Source organism: Telmatherina bonti (assembly GCF_933228915.1).
Source record: "Telmatherina bonti genome assembly, chromosome: 18".
NCBI classification, from domain to species: Eukaryota; Metazoa; Chordata; class Actinopteri; order Atheriniformes; family Telmatherinidae; genus Telmatherina; species Telmatherina bonti.
The window spans coordinates 33,521,565-33,532,302 of NC_136616.1; the positions used below are offsets into that span (position 1 = coordinate 33,521,565).

Here is a 10,738-nt window from a genome sequence, read left to right on the forward strand (position 1 = left end):
TTTTGGTTGTTTTTTTTATTTGTTATTTTCTTCAATAATTTTGGTGTTTTGTTGCGCTCATTTCATGCACTGCTTTGGGATTTCTTTGTGTAAAACAGGCTTTATAAATAAACTTTACTTACTCTGATAGGATACTTTAGTAAAATCTCCAGTATTACAGATAAAGTGGAAAAGTACTCAGATAGTCCTTAGCTGTTAAATAATGCATGAAAATGTGACAGTCTCATTAAAATTTACATTTTAACTGCATGTTGTTGAAATGATGACATTCCCTCAATGTTTCCTGTTGACAACCTCCATCAGTCGCTGTGTCTCCATTACAGCTCTTGCAAAATAAAAGCAACAAACCAAAGCTGCGATTTGCAGATGTTTCACACAGAAGACTTGATAAAAATTGCAGCTGATGCCAGGTAACCAGGTCGTGTTGTTTCAGTGATTTCTGCTTTCTGTGGATGATTTTTCACAGCTTTTTGATGCCATTCTCTCATTTTCCTCTCTAATTCCTTAGTTTTTCACTGTTCCAATTTAAGTTGGAGGTTTTATTTTCTTCTAAATTGTAACAAAAGTTTCAGTCTCCTCCTCTGTTCATGTATACCACGCCGTAAATGTGGAAAAAAAAGTGTTTCTGTAAAATTCAAACTCAAAATCAACACATCAGAAAAATGACCTCAAAACGTTTTAATGATAATTGGGAGCAATTCCATTACCCATGATGCTCTCTGTCAGTCCTTGTGCTTGACAAACAACATAAATAGGACAGCAGAAAGCAGCTTTATGCATGCTTGCAGGTCAAAATAATCTTTAAGAAGCTGAAATGAGAAAGTTTCTTCCTGTGAAGTGAGTCAGCGTGACGAGAAAGCTGGGATTGCATCTGCGTTGTGACCTTAAAAAAACCAGTCAGTCTATTTTCGTCCTCTGTAGCAATGTGAGAGCTGTGGCTTGCCACCAGTATGTCGCAACAAGCTGCGATGTAGGCACCCGTCACGTTCAAGGAAAAGAACAGAAAAGGTCTGTCCATCCTGACAGAATGACGACTCCATCTGCTCCTCCGTTCTTCGGTAAGTCCATCCTCCTCACCTCCATCCAGTCAGTTACCACAGCTCCAGCATAAACAGTGAAACAAATGCTTTCAGCCATGTTGAAATGTGCAGAGAGAAACAAGGATCAGAAAAGAACAAACGTTTTCCACCGATCCATCAGAATTTAGTCATGAAAATACTGAAATCTATTTTTTGGACATATATTTCTAATGAAACTACATACCAGAGTAATAGTACGGTATGTAGTCGCTCCCCGCGGCCCTGAATTATTAAGCTCTTTGGAAAATGAACTAGAGTAATATTTAAGATTGCACAAAGAAATGGAGCCAGGAAAAAGTCTCAGTATTCCTTTTTTTATTAACAAAAAAAAAGTTTTTAGGTTATGATGAGAGTAATTAATACGGCAACAATAGTTAATGGTCAAAATATGAAACAGTAACTGAAAACTAAATACTTGTGGAATTACATACCTAGAGATCGGTGAGGCTGGCTGCAGTTTAAAGCACTGAGCACATTAACGCTGCTTTGTTCAAGTTCTTTCTTCTTGTGTTTTGTTGAATCTATTGCTCCTTTTTTTTAAGATTTGTGTGATAAAATACTTTGGTTGAAATATTAAACAATAAGAAACTAAATAAATGCACAAATGGAAGGAAATGTTGAACACAACAGAGTTTAAAAACACAAATCAACCGTTTTTGACAAGTTAAGGTAAAATTTGAGACTACAAAAGATCCTAAATCAGGAATTATTCAGGAGACGAAAAAAGCCGGCTGGACATCCCATCATGAGCGCCTCCCCGTATTTAGTCATACATTTAGTAATACGTAGTCATGGAAATAATTATTCACCCAATTTTGTTCTCTAATGTCATGTTTATTTTAATGCCTGTGTGAGGGACTGAGCCGAAAAACCAGAGGAATGTTTTTAGAAAAATATAACGTCTACATTTATTTAACAAAAATAACAAAATAAATCTTTCAGTGCAAAAACTTTGGGCCCATAAAAGAGGTCAAAGAAAACAAACGCCAACCTAGGTATTAACATAAGGAACTCAAACACTAACTGACCTACCTAACTGACACACAAGGGACACATATATACTGGCTGATCAGGCCATTTTGACACATGAGGGGGGGGGGGGGGACAATACTAAATCTTTCTGGGTGTGTTCTTCCCGTGTATTCATGGGGTCTCTCCAGGTACTCCGTCCAAAGACATGCAGGTTAGGTGAAGCGGTTACTCTAAATCAGGGGTGACCAATCCTGGTCCTCGAGGGTGTCCTGCAGGTGTCCTGCAGGTGTCCTGCAGGTGTCCTGCGGGTGTCCTGCAGGTGTCTTGCGGGTGTCCTGCAGGTGTCCTGCAGGTGTCCTGCAGGTGTCCTGCGGGTGTCCTGCAGGTGTCTTGCGGGTGCAGGTGTCTTGCAGGTGTCCTGCAGGTGTCCTGCAGGTGTCCTGCAGGTGTCCTGCGGGTGTCCTGCAGGTGTCTTGCGGGTGTCCTGCAGGTGTCCTGCGGGTGTCTTGCAGGTGTCCTGCAGGTGTCCTGCAGGTGTCTTGCTGGTGTCCTGCAGGTGTCCTGCAGGTGTCTTGCTGGTGTCCTGCAGGTGTCTTGCTGGTGTCCTGCAGGTGTCCTGCAGGTGTCTTGCTGGTGTCTTGCTGGTGTCCTGCAGGTGTCCTGCAGGTGTCTTGCAGGTGTCTTGCTGGTGTCCTGCAGGTGTCTTGCAGGTGTCTTGCTGGTGTCTTGCAGGTGTCTTGCTGGTGTCTTGCAGGTGTCCTGCAGGTGTCCTGCAGGTGTCTTGCTGGTGTCCTGCAGGTGTCCTGCAGGTGTCTTGCTGGTGTCCTGCAGGTGTCCTGCAGGTGTCTTGCAGGTGTCTTGCTGGTGTCCTGCAGGTGTCCTGCAGGTGTCCTGCGGGTGTCCTGCAGGTGTCTTGCGGGTGTCCTGCAGGTGTCCTGCAGGTGTCTTGCAGGTGTCCTGCGGGTGTCCTGCAGGTGTCTTGCGGGTGTCCTGCAGGTGTCCTGCAGGTGTCTTGCAGGTGTCCTGCAGGTGTCCTGCAGGTGTCCTGCAGGTGTCCTGCGGGTGTCCTGCAGGTGTCTTGCGGGTGTCCTGCAGGTGTCCTGCGGGTGTCTTGCGGGTGTCCTGCAGGTGTCCTACAGGTGTCCTGCAGGTGTCCTGCAGGTGTCCTGCAGGTGTCTTGCAGGTGTCCTGCAGGTGTCTTGCAGGTGTCTTGCTGGTGTCCTGCAGGTGTCCTGCAGGTGTCTTGCAGGTGTCCTGCAGGTGTCTTGCTGGTGTCCTGCAGGTGTCCTGCAGGTGTCTTGCTGGTGTCCTGCAGGTGTCTTGCAGGTGTCCTGCAGGTGTCTTGCAGGTGTCCTGCAGGTGTCTTGCAGGTGTCCTGCAGGTGTCCTGCAGGTGTCCTGCAGGTGTCTTGCTGGTGTCCTGCAGGTGTCCTGCAGGTGTCCTGCAGGTGTCTTGCAGGTGTCCTGCAGGTGTCTTGCAGGTGTCCTGCAGGTGTCTTGCAGGTGTCCTGCAGGTGTCCTGCAGGTGTCCTGCAGGTGTCTTGCTGGTGTCCTGCAGGTGTCCTGCAGGTGTCTTGCTGGTGTCCTGCAGGTGTCCTGCGGGTGTCCTGCAGGTGTCTTGCGGGTGTCCTGCAGGTGTCCTGCAGGTGTCCTGCGGGTGTCCTGCAGGTGTCTTGCGGGTGTCCTGCAGGTGTCCTGCAGGTGTCCTGCAGGTGTCCTGCAGGTGTCCTGCGGGTGTCCTGCAGGTGTCTTGCGGGTGTCCTGCAGGTGTCCTGCAGGTGTCTTGCAGGTGTCCTGCAGGTGTCCTGCAGGTGTCTTGCTGGTGTCCTGCAGGTGTCCTGCAGGTGTCTTGCTGGTGTCCTGCAGGTGTCTTGCTGGTGTCCTGCAGGTGTCCTGCAGGTGTCTTGCTGGTGTCTTGCTGGTGTCCTGCAGGTGTCCTGCAGGTGTCTTGCAGGTGTCTTGCTGGTGTCCTGCAGGTGTCCTGCAGGTGTCTTGCAGGTGTCCTGCAGGTGTCCTGCAGGTGTCTTGCAGGTGTCTTGCAGGTGTCTTGCTGGTGTCCTGCAGGTGTCCTGCAGGTGTCTTGCAGGTGTCCTGCAGGTGTCTTGCAGGTGTCTTGCTGGTGTCCTGCAGGTGTCCTGCAGGTGTCTTGCAGGTGTCCTGCAGGTGTCTTGCTGGTGTCCTGCAGGTGTCCTGCAGGTGTCTTGCAGGTGTCCTGCAGGTGTCCTGCAGGTGTCTTGCTGGTGTCCTGCAGGTGTCCTGCAGGTGTCTTGCAGGTGTCCTGCAGGTGTCCTGCAGGTGTCCTGCAGGTGTCTTGCAGGTGTCCTGCAGGTGTCCTGCAGGTGTCTTGCTGGTGTCCTGCAGGTGTCTTGCAGGTGTCCTGCAGGTGTCCTGCAGGTGTCTTGCAGGTGTCCTGCAGGTGTCCTGCAGGTGTCCTGCAGGTGTCTTGCTGGTGTCCTGCAGGTGTCCTGCAGGTGTCTTGCAGGTGTCCTGCAGGTGTCTTGCAGGTGTCCTATGTGACCCTGCTGGAAAACTCCAGACTAAGACAAGGTCTGCTCATGTCTGCTAAATACACATTGATTTGAATCGGGTCTTCTGCAGCTGGGACACTTGGAAAACCTGCAAGACACCTGCCCTCGAGGACCTGGGTTGATGATCCCTGTTCTTAATTGTCCTTAGAGTAAGTGTGAGGGGTTGTTTGTCTCTATGTGGCCCTGCGATGGACTGGGACCTGTCCAGGGTGTATCCCACCAGCTTGGCCGCAGGTTGCTGGGATAGGCTCCAACTCCCGCGCGACCTTGGATTGGATCAAGCGGTTCAGAGAATAAATGAATGAATGTGTCCCATGACAGTTGATATATTTACCTTTTTTATTTTAGCAATTAAAAGGTTTAAGAACAGAATGATTTCGGCCATGAGGTAAGGATGTCTCGCAAGCCGAGTCACTTGGAAGTAGAAGAGTTTCTGATTTACGTTTAATTCAGATGAAATCTACAGAAAGGAAACTGCAGCTTTGACTTCAGATTGCAGCATTGAACTTCTCTTTTCTCTGAGTCCTGCAGATATCGCGGGACAACAGCTGCCTCTTTCCTCAACATTTCTGACTTGTCCTTATCTTACTCATTACAGCTGAATTTCCTTCTTCTTTTTGAGCTTCTCTGGAAGCGAGTGCACTTTGGAACAGGAAGTGCAAAGCCACAGAGCTGCAACGTCTTCCTTCCTGACTCGAGCGACAAAAGCAGAAACTAATCATGTTTATTATATTTAGAAAATGAACAGTAATGTGACAGTTGTAGCATTTTAAAGGTTTTATGTATGAAATATCGCAGTGATAAAAGCTCCCACGTTGTCCTGCAGGTCTGGTAGTGCTGCTTCCCTGGGCTCAGGCAGCTGCAGCAGGTAAAGGAATACTTCAAAATTTGCTCAGGAATGGTATTGGATTATGCTTTTTTAATATTCTCCCTCCATCTCTTCTGTTTTCCTCCCAGTTTCTCTGAATGTCAGTCCGAACCGTCTGCAGTTTTTCACAGGAGAATCCATCCGGCTGAGTTGTGAGGCAGAGGAGAGCAGCTCTGCTGCCGGACAGACTCTGAGGAGGACGTTCACCGATAAAACGGAGACCTGCGGAGTGGATAACAGCTTCAGAGGGTGCAGCGGTTCCACCTACACCGTCACAAGTCTCTCTTCTGAAGACCAGGGAATTTACTGGTGTGAAGATTTGAGTGGCCAGAAGAGCAACAACGCCACAATCATCGTTTCAGGTAGAGGAAGTGGTCTTCGCTCCTTCAGCAGATGATGTCGGAGAAGTTCTTTAAGCTTTAAAGGCGGGAAATGTTCCACAGTGGATCAGCAAACACAAGCAGATGAGACAGTAAATGAAATGAACGACTAACTTTAGCAGTTAAAGAAGGAGGAATGCTGAACTCCTGGTACCTGGTCACCATCATCCAGCTTTAATGATGAACCTTATGAAGGAAAATGTCAAGAAACTTAAAGCTGATGAAGATGTCGGATTCCTGATGTCAAACTTAAAGTTGGTAGGGTCAAGAACTTATGACTCAGGAAAATCAGATCAGATCAGATGCAGATCTCTAGCAGCTGCCAACCTCTAGGAGCTGCCGACCTCTAGAAGCTGCAGACCTCTAGGAACTGCAGACCTCTAGCAGCTGCAGACCTCTAGGAGCTGCCGACCTCTAGGAGCTGCCGACCTCTAGGAGCTGCCGACCTCTAGGAGCTGCCGACCTCTAGAAGCTGCAGACCTCTAGGAACTGCAGACCTCTAGCAGCTGCAGACCTCTAGGAACTGCAGACCTCTAGCAGCTGCAGACCTCTAGGAGCTGCCGACTTCTAGGAACTGCAGACCTCTAGGAGCTGCAGACCTCTAGGAGCTGCCGACTTGAAGCTGCAGACCTCTAGCAGCTGCAGACCTCTAGGAGCTGCCGACCTCTAGGAGCTGCAGACCTCTAGAAGCTGCAGACCTCTAGGAACTGCAGACCTCTAGCAGCTGCAGACCTCTAGGAACTGCAGACCTCTAGCAGCTGCAGACCTCTAGGAGCTGCCGACTTCTAGGAACTGCAGACCTCTAGGAGCTGCAGACCTCTAGGAGCTGCCGACTTGAAGCTGCAGACCTCTAGGAACTGCAGACCTCTAGGAGCTGCAGACCTCTAGGAGCTGCCGACCTCTAGCAGCTGCAGACCTCTAGGAGCTGCCGACTTCTAGGAACTGCAGACCTCTAGGAGCTGCAGACCTCTAGGAGCTGCCGACTTGAAGCTGCAGACCTCTAGGAACTGCAGACCTCGAGGAGCTGCAGACCTCTAGGAGCTGCCGACCTCTAGCAGCTGCAGACCTCTAGGAGCTGCAGACCTCTAGGAGCTGCCGACTTGAAGCTGCAGACCTCTAGGAACTGCAGACCTCTAGGAGCTGCAGCCCTCTAGCAGCTGCAGACCTCTAGGAACTGCAGATCTCTAGGAGCTGCAGACCTCTAGCAGCTGCAGACCTCTAGGAACTGCAGACCTCTAGGAGCTGCAGACCTCTAGGAACTGCAGACCTCTAGGAGCTGCCGACCTCTAGGAACTGCAGACCTCTAGGAGCTGCAGAGCTCTAGGAGCTGCCGACTTCTAGCAGCTGCAGAACTCTAGCAGCTGCAGACCTCTAGGAACTGCAGACCTCTAGGAGCTGCAGACCTCTAGGAACTGCAGACCTCTAGGAGCTGCCGACCTCTAGGAGCTGCAGACCTCTAGGAGCTGCCGACTTCTAGGAGCTGCAGACCTCTAGGAGCTGCAGACCTCTAGGAACTGCAGACCTCTAGGAGCTGCAGACCTCTAGGAGCTGCAGACCTCTAGGAGCTGCCGACTTCTAGGAGCTGCAGACCTCTAGGAGCTGCAGACCTCTAGGAGCTGCTGACTTGAAGCTGCAGACCTCTAGGAACTGCAGACCTCTAGGAGCTGCAGACCTCTAGGAACTGCAGACCTCTAGGAACTGCAGACCTCTAGCAGCTGCAGACCTCTAGGAACTGCAGACCTCTAGGAACTGCAGACCTCTAGGAGCTGGAGACCTCTAGTAGCTGCAGACCTCTAGGAGCTGCAGACCTCTAGGAGCTGCAGACCTCTAGGATTTGCAGACCTCTAGGAGCTGCAGATCTCTAGGAGCTGCAGACCTCTAGGAGCTGCAGACCTCTAGGAGCTGCAGACCTCTAGGAGCTGCAGATCTCTAGGAGCTGCAGATCTCTAGTAACTGTAGATTTAGAGCAGTTATGTGAATGCAAACATGCTTCAAATGATCATCTTCCTTACTGTCAAGAGTTTAGCATATTTATTTTTATTGACACAGTGTCGCCAGCATCGCTCAAAACAATAAATATTCTGATCAAACACCAAAGATTTCTACCATCAGAATCTTCTTCTGGTTGTGACCCTTTGTGTTTTTCAGATTGTCCTTTTATCGTGGACGTCCCTGCACTTCCCGTCATGTTGGGAGGTCAAGTCACACTGCGCTGCAGGAGCCGGAATGGTTCTACCAACCCGGTTTACCTTTTCAAGTATGGTAAACATAACAAGCCTCTGACAGCGACACCTGCAGGAGAATTCACCATCGCTGACGTCCAGCAGTCTGATGAAGGCTTCTACTGGTGTTCTGATTATACAAAGATGTGTCCATCCTGCTTTCTGTCTGTTACAGGTATTGTGTTCACGCTAAATGATTCCATTTAGAGATGTTTTTACACTGATCCCTTATCAGTCACATGTGTGAAAAGTTTACGTGATTCTGTATGAACAGTTACTTCCTGTAAGATTTTATCTTTTGTTTTCGACACGATGCCTCAACGCCCCCAAACGAACTCAACACACTTTGTGTGAACGAGAGTGTGTTGGGTTTAAAGTACTAAGTCCATTTGGTACCATTTACCGTTTATTGGTGGCAGATGGATGAGTGCTCCTGGACTCTCCTCGTCGTGCCTACTTTAAGTTTCAAACAACTTTATTTAAATATAAACGCAACACAAATGGTAAAGAACCTCAAATTTAAGGCTTGCAATGGTTAAAGGTCGGATTCTGGCTGAATATGGATTTCCCATGAGCCTTTGCGCACTGGGACTTGGTAGATCTATGAATCTAGAGAAATGAGTATTTCAACAGGAAACTGAAGCCACATTTTTTTTCAGATACGTTCCAGTTTGAGAAGTTCGTCTTCTCAAAGTCTCAAATAGAAAACACAAACAATGGTGGGGCACAAATTGTTTAATTTGAACAGAAAATAACCAACTTAGAGCGCAGTTGTAGCAACGCTGAAGACCGGGATCTGTGAGGAGGAAGAGACGGTGATGGGGCCGGGGGGAAGGGCCTGAAGGGGAGAGTGGAACAGACCCAGCAGGGTGGGTGGGCACCATGGAGCAGTTGGAGACAGAGAGGCTTGGGCCACTCATAACACTGAAGAGCAGGCCAGCTGGGCTTAGACCGACCCGAACAGTGACGCCCCCCCCAGCTGAACAGCATCCGCCAGGACCCTGACAATCCTCTTACATTTTACTGAGTCTTAAAACTGTCCTGCGTTCAGGCAATCAGAGTGAAACCTGCTGAACTGAACACGCTCAGCATTTCCAGTCCGATGTATCTCCTCAGGAATTTCCACCTTCCACTGTGACACACACACACACACACACACACACATCACACATGTATGAAGAGAAACTGATTAATACAATCATGCAAATCAGTAAATATGAATAAAACAGTGTAAAACTGATTCAAATATTCCGTCATACTTCAGTTCATACTTCAGGAGTAAACTCCACCGACCAATCAGCTCGGTGATCTGCATGGATCCGATCAGTGGAATGAAATGAATCAGACTTTTTTATCCCACGAGGGGAAATCAGACATGAATGACGTCTGACTTCTTCCACGTCTTGAATTGTTCTGTCTGAAATAAAACCCACCATCTGTAAACTGTTTAAACATTTTATCATTTTTCTCTCTTCCATAGCTACCCCTCTGTTTTCCGTCCCATCCCTTCCCACCCCGTCCAGTCTCACTCTGCTCCGACTGCTCCGCCACCTGGTGGTTATCAGCCCGTACTGCGTCTCCACCGCTCTGCTCGCTTCTCTACTCTGCTGCAAGAAGGCAGGTTGGGGTTGTAAAGCTTTCTCCCTGAACCCTGCAACGTCTGCCAGCATGCTGAACAGCAAAGCTGCGTTACTTTTTACGTTTTTGAGGCAAATCGCAACAGTTTTACGTAGAAGCGCCTAAAACTGAGAAAATTTTATTGATATGAAACTTTTTTAACTTCATCCACAGAAAAGAGACATTTTGCCTCCTTCGAGATGGAAATCCACGCAGAGAGCCAGGAGGAACAGCAGAACGAGTATTATAATACTGCTGCTGCTGCTGTCACCACACAGCATTTCTTCTGAACAGAAGAGTGTGTGTGTGTGTGTGGGTTCCAGTGAAGCTGCACTTTAATCTGCTCCCAACTTTTTAGAAAAAAAGCTATTTGATGAAAGGTTTACTTATTTGCTTGACATAATAAATATTACTTTACTTGCAGACTTGTTTGTTTCTTCAGTGCACGACAGAATATTTAATTCATTTTTATTGAATTTTTTTTTTTTTCACCATGGAAATTCCTCTTCTTTTGCAGGTCTTCTCTCTCCCTCTCTTCATCCAGTCATGTCAAGTATCAACATACAAGTCAGTAAAAGATTAATTAGAAAATAAAAAAGAAGTATTAAGCGGCGTCATTGAATCTTCAATATTTCCTTTTATATTCATGAATCTCAAGCCTTTAGCAATGTAAACTTTTACAAGCAAACATGGCTGCTGGAAAAAAGAAAATGTCTGAAATTAAGAATTTTATATGTGAGACCTTCAAAAGTCCTAAAAGAGGCAAAATTGTCAGCCTGGATGTAAACATTTATTTCGTCAAGCCTGAATGTTATTTATTTAAACGACAACCTCTGGCAGTTAAAAGTGAAGCCTATGTGGAAGTGCATAGAACTGCAGTTCCCCCTTCATCCACTAGGGGCTGGAAAACAGAGCAAATCCCCATAGACTCCCATGTTAAAAAGACCAACTTCACAGCAGAAATAAACATGTTTACAGCCTGGTTCAAAAATCCATTTTAGGTTTAATAGGTCAGGTTTACCTTCATGACAACTGTGGGGGGAGTAAGTTTTTTTGTGACTCGCCTGCTTAGA

At 47.8% G+C, this 10,738-nt stretch overlaps 1 protein-coding gene across 2 annotated transcripts; it reads left to right on the forward strand.

Moving 5' to 3' along the window:
• The first annotated feature begins 944 nt into the window (after window positions 1–944).
• Window positions 945–10,082, forward strand: LOC306769346 (uncharacterized protein). 2 transcript variants are annotated; one of them, XM_079257914.1, is made up of 6 exons: window positions 945–1,058; window positions 5,405–5,446; window positions 5,536–5,808; window positions 7,975–8,223; window positions 9,529–9,669; window positions 9,840–10,082. In XM_079257914.1, exons 1-6 carry the CDS (start codon window positions 1,028–1,030, stop codon window positions 9,953–9,955), a joined length of 852 nt encoding a protein of 283 aa, XP_079114040.1. In that variant the 5' UTR covers window positions 945–1,027; the 3' UTR covers window positions 9,956–10,082. The 2 variants fall into 2 exon arrangements, with proteins under 2 accessions (XP_079114040.1, XP_079114039.1); XM_079257913.1 differs by having other exon boundaries at window positions 9,529–9,665.
• The last annotated feature ends 656 nt before the right edge of the window (window positions 10,083–10,738 follow it).

Coding starts and splice junctions, on each gene's coding strand:
- LOC306769346 (XM_079257913.1), top strand. CDS start 1,028: ATGACGACTCCATCTGCTCCTCCGTTCTTCG. Junction 8,224..9,528: donor CTGCTTTCTGTCTGTTACAG/GTATTGTGTTCA, acceptor TCTCTTCCATAG/CTACCCCTCTGTTTTCCGTC. Junction 9,666..9,839: donor CTCTACTCTGCTGCAAGAAG/GCAGGTTGGGGT, acceptor CTTCATCCACAG/AAAAGAGACATTTTGCCTCC.